Below are 21,601 nucleotides of genomic sequence, written 5' to 3' on the forward strand. Positions count from 1 at the left end.
CCTCTGCTCCTATTTACAAGCATGTCAATAATTGTCCTGTTTGATGATTTTACACCGGTGTCGGGTAACAGAAACTAAAACATGCATTTTTTTTTCTGAGGCTGAGGTTTAAATCGTCTCTACCCCCCAGCAGGAAGTGAGTGGCTGTAACATCCGTGGGCCTTTCGGGTCTCATAAACTGGTCGCTGATTGCTCTCTTCCTGGTTACCGGGGCGGACAGCGAAAAACAGAGCCGATAATTGAATCAGACAAATTTCTCCTTGAGCATCGGGGACGGTTGGTCTGATAACGAGGTGCTTAACTGGCAGGACAGGAAGCAGCCTTTCCGCATTCCAAAGTAGGAGAAACTTTGTTCGTTTTTTTTTGCCTTTGGTGCTGCGCCTGCCCCGGTGCCTCCTGTGGCCAGACACACTTGAACCGCGGGAGGGTCAAACAGTTTCTTTATTCCACCGTAAAATTGGATTTATTCTAGTAATCCCGGAGAGCAGATATGAAGAGAACAGTTCTTTACAACTCCAGATGGGCAGAGACACAATCCACTGTTGTGTACGGTATGTTTATTCTGGTTCGTACCTGGTTTTGTTTGCATTTCTTTATTGAATTGATAACCATTCCAGAATTAAAGAGTGGGATGGAGGTCCCTGCGACAAACTGACTGTCCGAGGCCTCATTAAATAAGGGTTAAGGTTAACAATAACAGTGGAATAGTAGGAAAATAATACATGTATACACTACAAAAATCAGATTAAAGTAATTTCAGGGGAATTAGCCAAAACAATAAATTGTGATAATCAAGAAAGATTATGCCAAAGAAGAATGGAGAGCAGAGTCGCTGTCAGAGCAGAACATCATCCTTTCTATTGAATACAACGCGTGCTTCACCCTCCTGACGTCACGTTGGAGGCGTAGACGTTGTCACGAAGAAGGCCTCGAGACAAGTGCGCGAGGGCATCTGGCTAACTGCAAGCCAACGGCCGCCGCCGCGAGGGCATCGGTCGCGCGCCGGCAGCCGGCTAACCGCAAGCTGACAGCCGTTAGCTTTACAATTAAAGTAGATTAAAACAAGTAAAAAGAGAAAACTGGTAAACGTCCATGGCTCTGTTCCCAATACGTGTTGAACGTAGCAGGTAACCTGTCTGTTAGCTATGACCTCGTTATCCAAAAAGAGGCTATTTGCCGTTAGCCATATTTGGCGCAAATGCAAATCGTTGTGGGGCAGGATGTGTTTTTAGGCCTACGACGACTTTCTTAACTTACTTTTGAATGATAAATATTGTTTCCTGTATGTATCATGTATCCCCAGCGGTACGCTCGGCCACACTGGGCTCTTGGAGGAAGCTCACCCTGGGGGCGGAGTACGAGGACACCTGGGCTCCGTCACCTGACAGCGGAGACGGGAGAGGCCGTCCCCCGGAGAAGCGCGCGGCGGCGGGGGCGGCGGGGCGCGTGGAGGGGGCGGACGCGTCCCCTGGAGGCCCGCGGGCTGCGCCGTGGAGGGAAGTCGACACCGACACCGCGCAGAAGTACGACTCGGTCCTCCACCTGAACGGGCTGAGCCGAGCGGGCAGGAGGGACGGTGTGCGCCGCATCGTCCTCAAGCACGAAGCCCTGAGCGGCACGCGGCGGCCCGGCGGGTGAGTCACAGCGCGAACATTTAGACCACGTTTTAACTCCTGCATTTAAATAAGAACCAGGTGAAGTACCTGGATCACCAAATGCTATTCAACACAATGAGTCAAGAACATATAAGCGCAGCACTTGACAACAAAGGATGAAGGTGATTAAACAGAAAAACTTCTTCACGAAAAACTAATAAAGCATTGCTGACAGTGTTTTGGGTGACGTGGGTTTCTGGTGTGGCATGAGCAAGTTGTCCCTTTCCAATGTAAATATTGTTTATTAAGTGTGTTTATACTGTTTAAAATCAATTCCATTAACCAAACTCTAGTTCTCTACATATTTTACATTTAGTATGCTATTGCCATGGAGGCAGTATTATTTACACATCAACCATTTATATTCAGCAGAATCAGTAGAACATTTGATTCATTTTCATCCCGCAGTACATGTCCTGGACCACTGGATGTCTCCTCTACTGCGTGTAGAGCATTTATGTCCATCAGATGATCTGCAGATGATGTTAATAAAGAGCTAAATTAGATTTTCCCTTTCAATAGAGCAGAAACGGCACAAAACTGGATGTATTTATAATTGGCTTGTAGATGTGATCGAGTCAACAGCTAGTATTGTCTGGTGTGTAGTTGGTTCACTGGATTGAAAATGGCCCCGGCAACAAATGCATTCAAATAAAGGTTTTAAGGTTGCCTCGGCAATTATGATGTGGGTGTGAGTAATAAACACACACACTTTACACATGTTGATGAATGAATGGCACCCTTTACCCCGAATTAAAACATCTTCATTTTTAAAGGGCCACACCTTCTGTTTCCTAATGATTGACAGGTCAGTATCGGAGCTTACGCCATCGGGCCAAAAATATATAGACACCACTGCTTACATACTTTTCATCTACCTTTACGAACCGATGGTGTAGTGTTTAAAATATATAAAAAACAATTTGAAAAACTGAAAATATGTTGTAATACAACAACAAAAAAGAAGCTGCCGAGTGAAAACAAAAACAAGCTTCAGATTAACGTGCTCAAGTAAATTGAATTTTTGAGACACTTTTTAATTCCTTTTCTTAATCTAATCTGAAAAGCACAACCATCGTCTCCGGTAAACGCCAGAGTCAAAACGTTCCCAATGGTAATTAACGTTTGTCTCTACAGCCTATTACATGAATTTATAGTGGTCCGTCAATCCTTGTGGCCACCATAAACAGCGCTTGTTTATTTCCTGCCCACAATGAACAACTTACTACTGACACAATCCTAAACTGTATAGTTCATTAAACCGTATCCACACAACATTGACCGTTGAGTCTAACATAAAAAATAAAATGGAGTCTTCAATGGCTGCATGCCATTTGTGACAGAATACTTCCAATAAGAGAGCTGTAAACTATAGTAATTGCAGGATATAAATATGTTGCACATGTTTCTTTAAATATATTAAAAGAACCATTTGTGCAACGTGCACTTTGCTCACACCCGACTGGGGAGCAGTCACATGGTCCATGTCAACAAAGGTCCAAGTATAAACCATAGTTTTTGTCTCGTGTCGTTGTCCCAGTAGATATAAAAATGTACAGAGGAGATAAAACGACTAATGAGCTGCCGCGAGAGACGGGGCATTGTGCAATGGTCGCCAGTCAACGGCAGGGCTGACATATAAACAAACAACCATTCACTATCCAGCTAACCGCCACAGCATGTTTTTGGACTGTGGAAGGAAGCCAGAGTACCTGGAGAGAACCTGCACATGCATGGGGACAACATGCAAACCCCACACAGAAAGGGCACAGTGGTCTCAAACCCAGGACACATCTGTGTTCATGGTTTAATTTATTAACATTATTATTATTATTATTATTATTATGTTTAATGCTTGGGCATAAAGAATAATGTTTGGTGGCAGCCCAAATAACAAGGTGGGAAAGCTAATTTCAAAACATGCAGGTAAATATTAGATATTAGACGAACATGACATGATTCAGGCAGATTCGCCCAATGAGGTAGCCGTGCTTACATGATTTCCACACACATGTTGTGGTTTAATTTACAGTGAGTGAGACAATCTTTGCATGAATGTGGCCATTTTTAATTTTCCAGTTCTTCGCTAGATCTTCCGAGCGTTGCTATCTCCTGCATATACACGACATGTTTCCCCATGTCGACGCCACGAGAAATATTGATTAACACGCATCACGTGTTGACCCTCCGGGCCTTTTGTTGAACTCAATTAGTTGTTCAGTTTCTCTGATAAACAGCCAACAGACCGGCGAGCGCGTCTGTGCGCTCCAGTCACCGATTGGCCGCTCTGGTCACATGCGCTCTTCCTTATTCTACCGAGGACTTTCTTTATCGCCCTCAGTCCCCGACACGGCGAGCGATCAGGACAACTTGGATTTGCTTCTCTTCCTATTTGCTTCTGCTGATAAAATAAATACGGAGGAACCCCGGTGTCTTTTTTTTTTTTTTTTTTTTTTTTACCGGCGCGACCTGCTTGTTTTGAGTGACGCCCTGAACGTTTCAACTGGTGTGTGGACGCGGACACGATGCGGTCAGGATCGTGGACACAGCTCGGGCGATCTGGTTTGATTTCACCATGAGATTTCATTTGTTTAAATTCTTCTCCACTCAGAGCCCGGCTGCTGTGGATGCAACAGCCTCCGCGAACTGAATTGCTGCACAGCTCCAGCGCGTTATTCCTTGAAACTTTTACAGTTTACCACCCGAAGATGAATGAATGGAAAGGATCACGAGAACGTGGTTTTCTATGAGGCCACCTTGATTGTCCATCTCCCAAAACGCAGCGCTTGCAGGACACTCCCGACGCTGAGCTGTGGTTTTGGATGGAAGTGTGTGTGTTGTGATGCGTCTCCCCTCCACTGCCACTGACACCAGTTTGGATTTACCCTTTCGGATCTGTGCGTTTCCAGCATGCCGCGCTTCGCCGAAGATCTCCCCACCCGCTATGGAGGAAACGCCGGCGGCGGTGGGAGAGGCGGACCGGGCGCCGGCAGAGGGGGAGCCCGGGGTGGCGGCGCACCGGGCGGCCAGAGGGTGTACAAGCAGTCGATGGCCCAGAGAGCCCGGACAATGGCCATCTACAACCCGAACCCTGTCAAACAAAACTGCCTCACGGTCAACCGCTCCCTCTTCATCTTCCGCGAGGACAACCTCATCAGGAAGTACGCAAAGCGGATAACGGAGTGGCCATATCCTTCCAAACAAGGAGCCAGGTGCATCTGTAGCCCCGAACCCCTGCGTCCTCGCCATAGAAACACACACACACACACACACACACACATTGGCTTTTATGTCAAACTGTTGTGCTTATGTGTTGATGTGGATCACATTGCTCGTCTCGCCGTGGAGCTCCTGCCACGGTGTCTTCGTTTATTCTTCCGCCGACCGCACCTGTCGCTCCGCTTCTTATCTGCGTACAACGTGACACAAAGGTTCTTTTTTTTTTTTTTTATCGATCGGTGAAATTACTTACACATCCGCCCGGTGGGTTTCTGAACCCAGAGGCAGTCCGCATCAACCCACAACCCTATTTTTCCCTCTCAAAAAATGGCAGCTGTAAACTGTCCACCAGATGAGTACAGACACCCCGGGTTCAGGTAACGACGACCAACCATCGCTATCGATCAACGCGAGTAGAAGTCGATAAGAAAAGCGCCCCTCCCCTCCCCGCTGCTCGCGCGCTTCTCCCGACGAGCCCCGGTTCGTTGTGGCCCAGAGAGACCGCTGGTCCGGGGCCGGCGCGCCACCGCCTCGCTGTCTTAGTTTAGCGGCTCTCTCCGTGGTGCTGAAGTCGTCCACGTTCAACTCGGCTGAAGACAAATGTTCACGGTCACACTTTAAATCTTAAGTATTTCCTCTCTCCGAGAACGAGGCGACGGTTCTTTCAGTTGACGTTATTCTGGGACTTGTGTCTTGTGTCAAAGTGATTTGATTTGGTCTCAACACAAGTTAAATGAACTCCATTTGGAAGCATTTTCTCGTTTTATGAGAAAATGATTTTCCAGTGACATTATAGAGCTCAAAAGACGTTCATGCAGTTTGAGTCTGGATTCAGAAGGTTTGGATTTTAAAAGTGAAATCATTTTATAGTTAAAAATACCAGATTTGAAGAAGGCAAACCCATATGAAATGGCTTGTTAAAGGATATCTTTTAGCAGTGAAATTGCTCAGGCTGGCGAGCGCGAGCTTGTGTGACAAACGCAGGACGACAAGTGGCTCTGCACTGTGGATGACAGTGAGAACCACATTAGCTGTGATAGAATAACAATGGCTTTAATCCATCCTTGCCACAGATGAAAACGCTTGTACAAACTGAAAATTAAATCTGAAACCGTAAAAGTAATTTTTACCAATTTCCTATTAAAACTCACTGCCAAGAAATCAATGTTCAGGTTGCATAATCAGGGTGTCGTATGGGTAATGGTTGGCTGTTATGGTCATAAGCTAACTATTGCCTTGTGATTCATGGGCCCTCAATAGACGCTGACCCGCGGCAATGACTTGGTGAAAATGGATTGCAGAATGAGTCGACCATTGAAAATGGTCAGAAACGATCAACCATCTGGAAAGATCATGTGTAGGATGCTTTCGCTCCAGAAAGGCTTACGCAAGGTTTACGCTTTAATGGACAGAATACGTCCATATTTGAGTTTAATGAGGATTTTTGTACAGCGACACGCAGGATAATGTGCTCTTCTGAACAATAAAATGCGGCCTGCCAATGTTAAGCCCCCTTATTTTATTAGGCTGCGATGAGTTGACAACATGGAATGTACTCCCTGCTAAACCCATTTATCCTGTTTGAAAAGCAGGCCTTTAAACCTTCAATAAGAAAATGTAAAAATGTATGACTGTGAAATGCAACTTTGTCCCTTTCTACTGTTCCTTAACTCTCTCACTCCATTCGAGTACATGATCCTCGCAACAATTATCGCTAACTGCATCGTCTTGGCCCTGGAGCAGCATCTGCCCGCCAGCGACAAGACACCCATGTCGGAACGCCTGGTAAGTGCTTCAGCGGGCCTCTGTCCACTTCCTTTGAGACACAAAGGGCTTGTCAACAGCCAACACTGATATGGAGAGCATAAAAATCAGCTAATCAGTTAAAAGCGCTTGTCACTTGTTCGCCTGCAGAACCTCCCAGTGAGCGAGCCCGTTCGTTCCCCCCCAGCACACCCCTAATGATGCAGAGCTCACCAGCATCAGAGGGTAATCAAGGAGACTGTTGCACAGGGAGGTCATGACGTATATATCCCCGCCCTGTGTACCAGGGGAAAATGAGAGAAACCCAACTGAACGGCACACAGCTTCCTGCTTTAGCACTTTGCTGTGTTTGCACGCGAGGGTGTTGTAGCTCAGGGGAGTTTGTCTTTAAATAGTGTTACAAAGAGCAACAGCTTGACGTGAGAAAGTTGCTCAATTCTTTTCATATTCAACCGCCAGCTCCCGTCTTGAATTACCTCTGCGGATGCGTTGCAAATTCATTAGTGAAGATGTTACAACTAGGAAAACAAAAAGGTTGCATTTAGCACCTGAGAAGAGTGATTGGCTCGGCAACACAACGGAGGAAAAAAAGCATCCGCTCCCTGCCTCCTCCATCTCGAGGATGTAACACAACGAGAACCCTTTTAATTAGAACAAGGGATGAGCTTTTATTTATGAAGCTCTGTCAACAGATTAGGAGCTGGGCAGTAAGTGGAGGCGATGATGGAAGCTGTTCAGTAAGTGTATTTCACATCCATCGCTCCATTTTGGCGCCATGATCCTTTAAGGATTTCCCCCGGCCGTCTTCTGCAAGCGTATTTATAATTCAGGAGTGTTTTAGATGTATGGATAGTAGATGTTAACACGCTACTAGTACAGCCCTTAAGCCCCGTCATTCAATTGTTTTATCATTCAATCTTGTGTTTGTGAAGAATTCCAAAATGAACATGCTTCAGGACACATTTAACCGTCCATCTTTGTTTAAATGTTGGGGGCTCCCATTGGCCTCCTTCTACTTGACACTAACAGTGTATATTCTTCCATAACGAACAATTTAACCACTGCTGCTTGCACGATGCATCTACTCTTACATAATCTCTAGATGTTCACTGTAGTGCTACAGAACGGTCACATTTCTTATAGGGCCCAGGCCTGTCACACTGCTTCTACATGACTGTATATTTTGGAGGCTGGAGGGTGCTGGAGGTTGGGGACAATATCTGTCAGTTTGTGGTATGGTAGCAGCGAGGCGGAGAAGAATGGAGGAGGAGCGAGGGTTAGTGTCGGCGTGAGATATCTTCTGCTCATGCCTTGTGCATCGCCGCAGGCTGCAGCAGATATTAATGGAGGCCAAGGAAAAAGTGTCATGTCATACGCGCCTGATCTACCCCCCCTTACTCACAGCAAGGCCCAGGGTTCCCCTAGCCACATAGTGCAAATGATCAAACTGTAGCTGTGATGATTGACACTTTTAGGGAGTAATGCAGAGGGCAAAAATCCATCATGTCCACTCATGTGTATTGTGCATTTGCCCTCAGTGCTAAAGTGCACTTTCAAACAGCAATGTGTTTTTCCCTTTGGGATGATGTAATGCGTCTGATTTTCCCTAATTTCACACTTGAGCGTCCTATTCTCTGGTCACTTCATGTACTGCACGTTTCCATTAATCCATGTCCCCAGCACCCCTTTGATCTGCACACATGCCCTTCTCGTTGGCCCGGCTGCCTCATTTTTACCTCTGTTTTTGGACCAAAGGACCACAAGTGCCCTTGCTCTTAACCCAAGTGCCTGCCAATTCAGTGCTTCATTTCTGCACTATGACACGCCAAAGCGGCACTTGATTGGCTCAAGTACCTCCTTAGTTACCCGATATGGTCGCTCCTTATAACCGGCTGGTTCACCTAAATGCCTTGCATGTGTTCCTATATGCACACATACTTTATTCTCGCTCAAATGTCACATCAGTGGGGTAATTGAACAGTGGCCAAAGGCCCCCCGCATCCCCTTTAGCTCACTCCAGGTCCCTTCTATGAGTCATTTTTCCTTGTACTCTACTAGTTGAATCGTGCGACTCCATCACAGTCCTCGAAAATAAGCTGCTAATCAGCGGTACACAGTACCGGCGCTTCTGCATTTTACTGCTTGGTGTATGTGGCCGCTTCTTGCCCACCGGCACTTGCTCACAAGCTGCCAGTTTGCTCCGAGAGCATCCACGCCAGCTACGCACCCATCGCACTAGCCGATTGCCCTTAAACCTGAACTTAACCTGACCTGGCACTACTTTTTTTTACCCTCCACTCCCTGCTCATAGGGCACTCTGGTTGGTTTGGTCAGCCAGGGAGCCCCTCTGCTCCCCCACCCCGGCTACCCTTATCTAACATGTTCTATCAATTGAAGTTAAATAGTTTAATATGTGTGGATGCACTAAACAAGCCAGAGGCTCTATTGATTTACCATTGTCCATAAAATCATTCTATGTGTGTAAATATGTGTCTTCACTGTATTTACTCTCCTTTCATCCTAAGAAGAAGGCTCCGCTTTCTGCACCTCTGTTCATGCTGCTGCGAGGACTCTTTCCTTACTTTCCCCCCCCCCTCTTTCACTTGATGCTTCATTAACCACTCTTTTACTGCTAACAAAAAGATCTTCCTCTGTCACTCTCGTCCTCTCTCTGTCTCCCTGTAGGACGACACAGAGCCCTACTTTATTGGAATATTCTGTTTCGAGGCAGCCATTAAGATCATCGCCCTGGGCTTTGCTTTTCACAAAGGCTCCTACCTCCGCAACGGCTGGAATGTAATGGACTTCGTGGTCGTCCTCACAGGGTGAGTCCCTCGCCCACTCAGCTTGAAATGGAAGTCACAAGTATGAGAGTGGCTTCTTTTGTGTGAATCTGTGAGCGTCTTGAGAGAATGGGAGGTGAAATCACCTCCCTTCAGTTCGAGCGTCTGCCTACGAACGTCCTTTAAGTTACTCAACAAGTAACGCGCCTGTAAAAGATAGGGGAACATTTGTTGCTTTGTTTTTTTCCATTTCTCTCCTTGATCTTAACGCCGTTTCCTGGACAACGCTTCACGGACACGTACATGGACTTTAAATTAGAAAAGAACCCGGTGCACTTTTCTTTTTGTACAGTTTGATCCGTTGTAACTCGACAATCACTTTTAAGTGTTAAGCTTTTAAAATGTAATACAGGCGTGATGGAAAACAAGAATTTATTATTCATGTTTGCTTTCGCTTTACGACCTGAGCGTCTGCATGGCAGATGGGAATAAATCTAAAGTTTTGTATTTGATACATGCGTTTTAAATATGTGTACATGACGACACTGCCATGTGTCGGCTGAGTGGACCACCGAGGGCTGTGACGTATGCTTTTGTAGTTCTTCCTCAGCAGCTCTTAGTGGGGCTCGGAAAAGAGTGGCTGCACGACGGGGAGACTGTAACGGGCTTTCTTATTTTTAGTATTATTTTATATGTTTCTACTTTCTGTCCCTCCAACTCCTGCATTCTTCTAACTGCAGATTGAATGTAGCACCAGCGGAAGAGTTCTTTTTTTCTATTTCCTCAAAGAGACCAGCGTCATGTTGTCTTGTGAAGCTACCTAAAACTGGGAACCATTATCATTAGCAAAGCCATCACACATCTGTGTGGTTGAGTATTGTAAAACATAAGGCTGATTCTGGATGGAAATGTGGAAAGGTCTCACCTGTACATTTTAATCTTATTCTGCCAAAATAGGCAGAATGATGCCAATGGAGATGCATTAAGGCCTATTTCATAAGCATACGATAACCTCAGCACCAAGACACCTTTACCTTTTATAATTTGAAGGTGGATCCTGAATACAGGGACACATAGAAAGCTTGGCAGATTCACAGCTTGTGTGTGTCAGGGCCATGCTAGTGTAAGCAGAGGAAGCAGCCGTTTTTAAGTGTCTCTCTGGCTCCCTATTCTGTTTAATGAATGAAGGATAACAGTACATTAAGGAGCTTCCACAAGAGCCTTCACCGTATAAGCTTTGAAAAGCCCCATCAGTATTGATCAGCATGCTACAAAGTCATAATGCTGGAGAAGGAATCAGGTTTTTGACTTTCTAAACTGAGAATGTCCCTGTGTGACTCTTCGCAGCATGAAAAACACTCCCTGTTGAAAATGCACCTGTTTCATCCAGGATTCACTCAATGCTTCTCTTGCTTTGTTGCATTTATGAGGAGAATATTGTTCTCCAGGCATAGTGCTGCACACAGTCCACATTGGCTTTGTTTTGAAAATAATAGCTATTCCAGAAACTGGATAAACAAATGCATCAAAATGGCTAGCGTAGGACTAGCAGAACAAAGATTTCAGACAAGCGGTGACCATAAGTGTTTGACATGATAACAAACCAGACAAAGAGGAGTTTCCCTCCATTAGTAAACATCACCATTTGAGATGATGCGGCATGCATTTAAAGCGAACACGCGTATCTTCTCCTGCGTTCACGGCGTAGCCGCACACAACCAGTCCAGAGATGTCCTCTTCTTTTCCTCTCCCACGGCACGTAAGTGGGACCATTGCGTTGACATTGATTGAATTTACTGTTCCCCTGCATTACCTACCCATGTGTGGAAGATGAAGGAAGGCATTCATGTAACGTTTGGCTGACATCACACAGTGGCACGTTGCTTGCAGCATTTGAATTCCACTGTATTTGTGTGGGAATGCAAGATTCACCTCCTGTATCCTGTAACAGTGGCACTTAGCAAGTCACTGTGCTTCATGAGAAGAACCTTTTCACAGGGTAATTATATGAGTGTTCTGAATAATTGTTATTTCAATCTGTCAGTATCAGGAAATTAGATAATTCAATTTGAATTACGTGAAGCTATATTTTATTGTTTACAGCGTGTATCTCTGTATAAGTTTTTCTTTCTTTTGAGGTGGAGAAATATGTCTTATATAATATGTCAGTTTTTGTTGTACCCATTGCTGACACAGCTGGATACAAATGAACCGTCATGTTGCCAATGTGACCGTCTCTGTTTGGTTGCCAAGCAACCGCACCAGATAAAGTGCCTCTACGTGATCGGGGGTTTCTGCGCGATTGTTTGCTTTGTGCTCGACACGCTCCTGTGGGAGTGGAAGGGGGGGTGGGGGGTGCGGGCAGAGCCCACGTCAATTCGGAGTCAATCGCATCACCCCTGGATGGGGTTTGGCCCACTGGGCTGCAGCATGAGCAGAATCTGATCCTCTGAGAAACTGAAGGTAAATGAGAAAAGACAGAGAGGATGTTTCAGATGTTCACCTGCCTTAGTGAAGTTAAGAGGATTAAACAGACTGTACACCTGGGTTTTAAAAAAAGGTTTCTGCTTAGTCCCGCTTCGTCCACAGAGAGAATGAGCAGCCTGCGGGCCACAGCTAATGATCATCATTGTCCTTGAGTGTGGTACAGGATACCAAATGATAACCTAATGAAAAGATTTGGAGGGGCAAAAAAATAAGAAATCGGACAAACATTAACACAACTACAATTGGGTGTTGGGCGTAATGCATGAAGATGTGTAGCTCATATATACTGGTTAATCCATCAAAAGTGGCCAAAAAAAAGAGAAATCCAGTTCAGGATGCAGTGAGAATATGTGCTTGTGGCTATTTTACCAAAAGAAAAGATGGTCCTGCTTTGGTGGAAATGAAAACATATTCGGTTCTGCTTTAATAATCATTACTCTTTTATCAGCTAAGAATCTGAATGAGTTCTCTGACTGCTGTATGATTCCACCGCTGGGTCCCTGGTGTAATTATGGAGATACAGCCGTCCAGGCCTAATAAAAGGGTCTAATTGATATTGTAGCTGGAGGCAGTGGCAGACCTTTAATCTGTCCTGATCAGGCTCTAGGAGCCCCTAATAATAAGAGCATGAATCTGCCTGGCTTTTCAGAGGCCTAATCAATAGAACACTGAGCTGGTCAGCCCACTAACACGGAGCCCTACTGAGGAGCCGCAGACGTCCAAGCACACGCTGGGCATGTTGGCATCTGAGACATGAAGGAAAGGGTGAGAAGCCTGCTCTACTTGAAATCCCTTACTTTTCCAGAGCATTTGTAACATTCTCCGGTATGAAGTGTTTGCTCACAGAAACTGGGGAATCATGACTTTTCTTTGAAAGACCCAAGAAGGAAATCACTAAATGACTCTCACAATTGTTCTTGTTTCAGTGGTTGAACTCAGCGGGGGTCAATTTAGTTTTTAGGTTTTACCTTTTGGAACTGGTAGAATCTAAGCAGTGGAAATCCTCAGCCATCTTTCTATCTCCTTAAGTCAGCATTGGATGCTTTGCCCAAGGGAATTATGCAAAATTCCTCGCAATGTGACGTTGAACACTTGTGTTTAGCCTGTCATATTTAATTTACACAGAAACATTCAGGATTAAAGATCCTTAATAGTTTGGACTTTTTAATTGTAACAAGATTGATGGGTTTTAAGTAATATATACCAGAGCCCTGAGAAGCTCGAATGTTGATCCATATTCTTTCATCTTTCAACTTTCATAGAATATATTTTCTTCCAGGTGTTTTTGATATAAGAACATAATAATATTTTTGAGGTTATTTTTTGTATCTTTTACTATTTTCCATTTTGTCTTAATCGGCAACATCTATACTAATATTTACATATCTGGATAAAACCTCACAAGTGTTCTCTGTATTACAACACCCAGATTATTCCTATACACCTGGTTGCAGAGGTACAAACCTTTTTATCATGAGGATGCAATTTTTGAGCAGGAGCCTAAGAAACGGCTCGGTTCTAAAGATGTTTTAAACTACGACGACTTCCACATGTATACTGTACACTATGTTTTGTTGATGCCAGTGAGAGGCCGGTGGAGTCACTGAGAACAATAATCGCTCTATCAGATCCGGGGAAACAAAAGACAGCGCCGTTGCTCTTATTTATTTATCCGTGTCTTTTGATTTCCGAGTCTCGGCTGTGAGTGGTCGGAGCGCGAGTCGGCGGTTGGGCCGACTTCAAAGTTGCGATTTCCTTTCATGTGCCTCTCGGCCAACGGGGCTTCCACAATAGGAGGCCTCAAAGTATAGCGGCTGGGACTACAGAGGTCGGGTCACTTTAGCTTACGGCCTGCATGAATAAACGGTCCCTTTGAACGTCTGCCAAAGCGCCGCTGCCTCATCGTGGAGGTCTAACAGCCCTCGCCTAGGCCACAGGGTTTGTGTATTTGCCAATGTATGTACCGTCCTTCTCTGGATGATAGCTGAGTTATAGTTATAGCTGACTGCTAAAGTACCATTACTACAATTTAAAATGTACTTTTGATTTTAAAACAAACAACATTCCCCTCAGCCGTAGTTTGTTTAATTTGCTGACTAAAATGGCACTTAGCATCAACACGTTGGCATCGCCATGTGAAGGTGTCAGCAGGCCTGCGTTAGCATTTAGCTTCAAGCACCACAGGGCCTCAGTGTCATGGGGGTGTCGAGATCAGAGCCACTAGCACGGCTCAGGACGTCATAGAGTTGAGATGTTTTATGATGGCTACAGGCGTCGTGTTATTAGCTTGTCCCTCCGTCTGCTCCGTCTGCTTCTCGTGAGCCAGAGAAAGCCTGCAGGTAGAATCTCCTCAAATTAGAGTCTTTGCTCATTTGGATTCATTCATTCTGGAATCTTATCGACCGCATTGACCAGGCAGTTACCTACTCGGAAAAATACACTTAAAAAATTATGTTTTTTTTATGACACACGTGCGTGCGTGCGTGCGTGTGTGTGTGTGTGTGTGCGCGCGCGCGCGTGTGTGTGTGTGCGCGCGTGTGTGTGATTGGGTGTTTAAGGTGCATAACAAAACAATAAGTTGTGTTACCAGTCGGTGGTTTCCCAAATAAGTCAAGTCTTTTAAATATTTTGATGCACTTTCCTGCAGACCCGTCTTCTTTTTTTCCCTGAGCTCTTTAGTTCCACCTTTTTCAAGGAATTCAGTTCTGGTGCCGGTGCAATGCTGCCGGCTCGCGCGCCAAAATGGCTTCGTCTGCGAGCGAGTGTTAAATTGGATGAAGCAGTGATGTCAAACTCAATCACACAGAGCCAAAATTAAAAACTGCCTTAAATATTAAGATACCCGATACTTACGATACCAGAATTCAATACAATACCTCTTCATGTCTCCCCTGTGAGCGCCCCTAGCTCTTGCAGTGCCGTCTGGGTGTTTTAGTATCAGCAGTGTGCGTCCAATTGACCGGCGGGCCAGCTATTATAGACATATGATGTTTACTTGCAGGCCGGATAAACAAAAGTTACAAACATGTAAGAGATTAGATGAGCAAAGCAGTGGCACGCACTTTTGATATGTCTTATTTAAATGAATGCCTAGGATCCTAACCAGTTGAGATCAAATTCACTGTGCATTTTAACTCCGCTGCATCCCGAGTGCTGTGTGTGTAGTAGCAAAGAAGAATGGACAGTCAATAACACTGGGCACATAAGTGAATAAGCATTCACTTATGTGCCCAAATTTGTCTGACATTAATCCCATCTCTCATTCACTTACTTTACTCCTGCCCTCGCTGTTACGCATGTGTGGTGTCGTTTGTGTTCCCTGTCCAGGCGGTTCTGCCCCACGTCTCCTGGCTCGGTTAGCAACCCCATCAGTGAGCAAACACTGCAAACGTGAGGTGATGGCGATGCCTTTCTGTTCACATCGTAAGCGGACCGATGCCACGTCTCCCCCGTGGAAGAAGCGGTTGCCGCTCACGCTCACCCCGGGATGTGTTTGCTTTTCCCTGCTACAGAGAGCACACAATTCCATGTTGTTTGTTTGTTTGTTTGTTGCCACATCTTTTGTTTTTGTCTCATTCCTCATCTACTCTGCTCCAGCAGTCAAACTTGGAAAGTAACCCCTGTGCACCTCCCCCGAAAAAAGATTATTGTTGTTCATTGTTAAATAATAGTTTTATGGCTTTATAACTTAAGATGACAAGAAATGAACGTAGAAAAAGGTCCTAAATGTGACAAACGAAGCAGGCTGACCTCATCGCCTTTGCCTCTGTAGCCTACATTTCGATGTTGACGTCACATTAGCATTAGCATGTTGGACTATCTGAGTGAGCGCTGCTGACGCCACCCAGCAGACAAGCTTCTTTCATGAGTTCATGAATATTTAGTAGGAGTCCGCCAACGTGACTCAGTGCAACAAATCCAGCTTGCATCTGTCCATGATGCCTATTCATGTCTGCTGTCTAAGATGGCTGCGAGCTAGATGGCTTCACATGCAGCGGCTCAACCGGTTATCATGATAACATTGTTTATTTGGCAGGTTATTGGCGCGACTGTCACATTTTTTTGCATTATCCGCTCCAGTTGTGACACACAGCCCCCCGGTGAGGAAGGCATGGCCTGTAGTATAGAAGCTTTCCAAGAATAATGTGATTTAATTTGGCTGAGTGGAAGGTTGGCTGAGGCACAGGGGCACACTTTAATCACTGTTTTAATGTTTTACTAATTGATGTGCACACACACATCTGTCGGTGAAGTCCACACATGCAGTCCTATTTGTCTCAACATGAAACCCCACACCGAAAAAGAACCGTGAGTAGTCGCTTGCGCTTTCTCTTACACACACACACACACACACACACACACTGTTGGCTTGGCTCCAGTCAAGCGTGTCTAAAAGCAATGCTTGTCATTTCCTGTAGGCAGAGGTGCACTAAACTACAGCTGATGTGGTAGACTGGCAGGTTTCCCCCTTCACACACACGATTCAGTCCAGAGCTAATTACAAACATCGGTCGGACAGCAGGTAATCCAACTGCATCTTGAAGAAAGGAGATAAGAGATGTACTGTAAAGTCTCAGACTTGTTTTTATTCTATAGTGACATAGATGAAAAGGAGATAAATCTCAAACCGGTGCTGATAATCACTCACTCTTTTTTTTTTTCCAAGTCAATCTTTGATTTGTATTTACACTCCACTTTCATTGACTGAAAACACACAGTGAAAGTTAAACTGCCCCCCAGCAGAGAGAGGGTCGGCGTTCCCCCTGGATGCTGGGTCACTGTGTCTCTCGCGGCTCCTCGTAAATAACAAAGACCTTTCAAATCCTGATGCCTTCACTCTGCGGCACCGAAGAGAATGTCAGCGTTTATCGCGTTGAACGTGTCAGTTCTCCAGGATGACAAGTCAACCTGCCCGATGTTGACGTGACCGGCACCTGTGACACAGACCCAAGCACGAGTCACTTTCGTACCTCGCGTACGTGCAACAACTAACTAGTTTGGCTTTAATGTCGGCTTTGTTAAGTGAATATTTTCTAAAGTAACAAGTGATCCTGCTTGGTCTGTTTTTTTCCTCTGCTGTTAAACTGTCCACCTCTCCCAGTCTTGTACTGGGACCAGTTAGACATGTTGTTCCATGCAGGACTTAATACTATGCATGTTTTTATTGACTTGTTAGGCACATCAGAAAACATTTTCATGGCTTTGCTCCTTCTGGTACACTCAGCTGGATGTCTTCTGTAATTCCCTCAGAACTCCTATAAGATTGCGCCACATGACCATGATACGATCATGACCGTGATATAAATTTGTATGCCTCCCTTTCATATCTGTGCTTTCAAAAAGGCCAGGACAATCAGGACTCCTTTTATGGCAACACTACATTTCATAAAGGATTTCTGCATCAATAGTCAGTAGTGGTAGTAGAAATATTAGAAAATTAATTTACTCTAATTAAATCTAATCTAACCCCCCCCCCCCCCCCCCCGAAAGTCTGGAATTTAAACACTCTTTACATGTGCGCGCATTCATTAATCCACAAAATGTTTGTTTAGGCCGGTCAATGTGTTCTTTGGCAAGTTGTAACCTCAGCACATGTCGTTCTCACAACAATGGCACTTGAAGCTCACAAGCCGATAGCTTGGCTTTACACAGGGGTCTGCTGATTGTGATCGGACTGACTGGTAATTCTAGACCTTCTTGGATCTTCTGAAGCTGATCATTGGCTGAGCCATTACCGCTATTTTTGGATCCATTCAATTGCTAGGTTTTGTTTTTCTTCCGCGATTTTCTAGTTTTGGTTGTAATTGTAAAGCAAGTTTTCTCCTCTCCAATGACCTTTTATTCAAAGAACATTGTTCTTCCGAGCAATGTCTGGTACAATTCATCTTACTCAATAATCAGAGCAATGCTCTGTAACCAGCATGTACAACATTCACTGCCTTCATCTTTAAGGGCCACTGAATGACGCCACTAACTGATCTCCACACTGCTAATATTTTGCACATTCAGTGAATCATTCATTTCACAGAATCTGCAGCATGCATGTCCTGACTGTTGGTGTTCTACTACACCTGCTAGTACTATTTGTATTATTTGCCATGTAGAAATATAATTTCCACTTAGCGTCATGATCAACTGCGTGAGCGGATGATAACGGACCTTCTGAAGCCGCTCGCTGCCTGCTCCACCGACTAGTGTCTTCAGAAGGTTGTTAACTTTGAACACGTGATTTTGCCATTTTTTATCGGTGTCTTTTACTGCCCCTCCCCAACCCCGGGACCGTGAATCCAAATGCAGATAAAAGCGTTAAAAAATTGTTCGAATAGGGCATTATTTTACTGAGTCTGGCTCGCAGCTGCAAGGTGGGGCCGGCGAAATGGACGGGTTTTTTTCTTCTTTTTAGCAGAATCGAAAGGGGCTTTTCCGCGGCGTTCCCTCCAGCCATTTCCCAAACGTCTGCTTAGATGAATGAATGCTGTGCAAGGAGAGCATTTCCTCCACGCCGCCTGCTGCCACCGGCCGCGGGGTGACCACAGCGGAGGCCGCAGGGACTTCTGGCTTCCCTTCCCCGCCGTCGCATTAGATCTACCAGGAGAACACGGCCGCCGGAGAAGCTCTTGCCTCCTCCTCTCCCCCCTCCACCTCGCCTCTCACTCCGTCTCGCCTCAGTGGAGAGGAGCTTTGTTTGCTCGGCCTCCCCGACCCCCCCCACCGTAAGCGCTCTCACTGTGGAACGACTGACGGAGTCACGCGTAAAGAGGTGCGGGGCTACAAGAGAGGAGGGAAAATGAGGCAGATAAGAGGGGGCCGAGATCACAGTGTTGCCCTCCACAATAAGCAGTAGACATAACCTGGTGTACTTCATTCTTTGCTGAAGTAAATACACAGCTTAGCTGTCCTGGCAGGGAACAGAACGTACTGTACTGTACTGTACACATGGCACTGCAAGGCGTCATGCTCTCACTATCTTCATGTCATCTCTGGTCATCACTGGGTTCATGTTTTTTTTTGTTTTTTTTTATGTATTTTGAGTGGCGTGCGGCGTGTGGAGTGAGCGGTTAGCACTCCCAGCAAGAAGGTCCTGGGTTCAGCGGCCTCTTCATCCTGTTGTACTTGATGTGCTCTGACAATACTCTTAAAGGAATAGTGCATCTTAGGACTAATTTCCTTACTTTCTAGGAGTGAGATTTTACATTTGTATCGGTATATCGTCTGTGGTTCAAGTACAGAGCAGTAGTCAGGACGTCGTTAGCCTAGCTGAGTAGAATGGAAGTGGGTAGAAACAGCGGACCTGGTTCTGAGGTTTATTAACACCCCTGCAACAATTTAGAGAGGAAGTTATGCATTAGAGTTGTTTTCCTTGAACGGGTTAACCGTCCGTGCAGCTGCATAAAAGTTAGTGAGCTCAGGTTGTGGTATAGATCTCCACTCTCTACTGTACTTTTACACAACAACAGCTTTCCACAGGTGTGACAAAAATCTCGTGCCAGTTGGTCTGTAAGGTACACCGCTAAAGGGCCCGGTCCAATGTGTGCAGACAGGAAACTCTGTCTGCTCCTTCCTTTCGTTAGCATGGCCACCTTGTGCTTCTTCTGGGGAACACATGACTGATGACTGGGCTTGGCGCGTGTGTGAATATTGATCTGCTTTGTTTAACGTGTACATGTATTGTAGTAGGCGTGGCGTTAGTCAAGTTGGCCCCATTGTTTTCTTTTCTTTCTCTTTAGCTCTTTTATTTTTCCACATAATTATACCGTATCCTCAAAGCTCTGTTACCATTAACAAGCGGAGGTGTTGTTTCTGACGGTACCGCGGTAAATTATCTTCTCAAGTTGTTTTTTCCTCAGACTCATTAGTTCAGTGGGCGTTTTCAGCTCTGCACAGCCATTACTGCAAATGTTTTCCTGCTTCTAATTTGATGTTCTGTAACACCATAATTATTCCATCTCAAACAAGGGAGGCTTTTGTCTTTTCTAGCAAAACACAGCCTTTTGGCGCTGCACCCGAGCCCCGTGGACACCATGGGTGGTGGTCTGACCGATCTGCAATAAGTCAATATTGACTAGAGTGATTGAGTAACCGGGTGGAGGCAGGTGGGAGACCACAATCGGTGAAATCTCTCACGTACATTGTTCGGGGGGGCATCTCGTCCTCTTTAGTGCTGCGTATGATCGTGCAGGCCGACGGACTAAATGTCCACTCAGCGGCCTCAGTGTGGGCGACTGAAGAAGCCTGTTAATGCTGATTGTGGCGACGTTAAGGATCGACCAGGTCCCAGATCCCATTTGTCCTCCACAGTTCAAGGCCTGCACGGCTGGAACCACAGGCCGCCTGTTTGGAGGTCTGTGTGCATCTTAGTGTTCTCATCAAAGTTTCATGGCAAGCTGCTCTTTAGATTATGAGATACCTTGTGTACAAAAGAGGAGCGCTAACAGTGAAACGGTTTCCTTTGATGCTGATGTGGACGACAGGTCAATGGGTCACAAACAACAAGATCTAAAGTGTGTCCTGTAGTGGGGTCCTAAATTGCTGAAAAGTAAATAAATCTGCATTAATGTTTGTGTTCTTAAGTTGTAAATTGGGGTTATTTAATTTGCATAAAGACGTTTAATAAAAGCCTGGTTTGGTAACTTTAGAAGTGATCAGTTGGAGCTTACTTACGGAGCTATCGCTGCTTTGTGGTGCAGGACAGAAAGCAGAATGCTTGGATTTATCTAAAGGATGTCCATGGCTGGATTTTTAGATGATGGCAGATTTCTGAACGAGGCTTCTCACAGCGAGACACGCAGTCCCATTCCGACCGGAATGTGTAACATAAAGAAAAGTCTTATTTCTCTGTAGGGTCCGTCATGTTGTTCCGAGGCTGTTTTCAGAGGATGTGAGTTGTGCTGAGCTGTATTATTGTAGCCCGCAGCCTTTGTCTCACAAACAAATTATGGTCCAGTTTGAAAAATAACAAGCGTACACTATACTGCTAACACTGTGTTGGTTTCAGTTCATTAGGATATAGAAATAGACGCTTAACAGAAATTAAACCGTAACCCAGTGATAATTAGGCAGTTATCCTTCATTACACTCAACAAAGAGCCTCACTATCTCAATTCTCCTTCCTCCACTCTCATCGCGCACCTCCTTCCTTTCTTTTGTTAACCAAATTAACATAAAATGAATCAACACTAAACACTAAAACCCAGTATTAGACTATTTAAACTGACGTGAGACTGGATAAATGGCCTGATGTTCACAAGAAGTAGACAGAAATCCTTACACCCGGTCAGAAAATCCTTGCACCTGCTAACCGGACAGAAGTACTGCTTGTATAGATAATGCCAGCGTCACATGATGTGGCACAAGATAATAACTGTTATATCCCCATCCCAACACCTTCGTATCTCAATCTCCACCATCACCGACCAGCGCTGCCTCTGTTCCAAAGAGAGAGCGTTGAACGAGAGTGGAAAACTGGCAGAGAATCTGCGCTGTGAGACCGACGGCCCCGAGGGGAGCAGGTGAGCTGTGACTTGCGTGACTCCTCGCCAATCTCTGGAGAGCCCGACAAACGCTGGAGTGCAAATGGAAAATCAAGGGCCCTCCTTCCCCTACGAAAACTATCTGGATGTTTGTCCTTCAGGATGCACACTCAAGGTCTCTTCTCCCTCATTAGAGAAGCAGCCGTCTGCGTCAATATAACCG

The 21,601-nt window shown here is 45.3% G+C and overlaps 1 protein-coding gene across 8 annotated transcripts in view; it reads left to right on the top strand.

The window, feature by feature from the left end:
* Positions 1–275: 275 nt before the first annotated feature.
* cacna1bb (calcium channel, voltage-dependent, N type, alpha 1B subunit, b) overlaps positions 276–21,601 on the top strand; it is a 128,065-nt gene continuing 106,739 nt past the window's right edge. For 7 of the 8 annotated variants that reach the window (XM_078088204.1, XM_078088203.1, XM_078088205.1 and 4 more), the window contains exons 1-5: positions 351–551; positions 1,304–1,634; positions 4,565–4,842; positions 6,553–6,659; positions 9,324–9,463. In XM_078088204.1, coding sequence (XP_077944330.1) covers positions 491–551; positions 1,304–1,634; positions 4,565–4,842; positions 6,553–6,659; positions 9,324–9,463 — 917 coding nt within the window. In that variant the 5' untranslated portion in view covers positions 351–490. Of the gene's footprint in view, positions 566–1,303; positions 1,635–4,564; positions 4,843–6,552; positions 6,660–9,323; positions 9,464–21,601 lie in introns of all 8 variants that reach the window. The other variant, XM_078088209.1, reaches the window with a different exon arrangement.

This window comes from Gasterosteus aculeatus, chromosome 14 (assembly GCF_964276395.1).
Source record: "Gasterosteus aculeatus chromosome 14, fGasAcu3.hap1.1, whole genome shotgun sequence".
Classification (NCBI taxonomy): Eukaryota; Metazoa; Chordata; class Actinopteri; order Perciformes; family Gasterosteidae; genus Gasterosteus; species Gasterosteus aculeatus.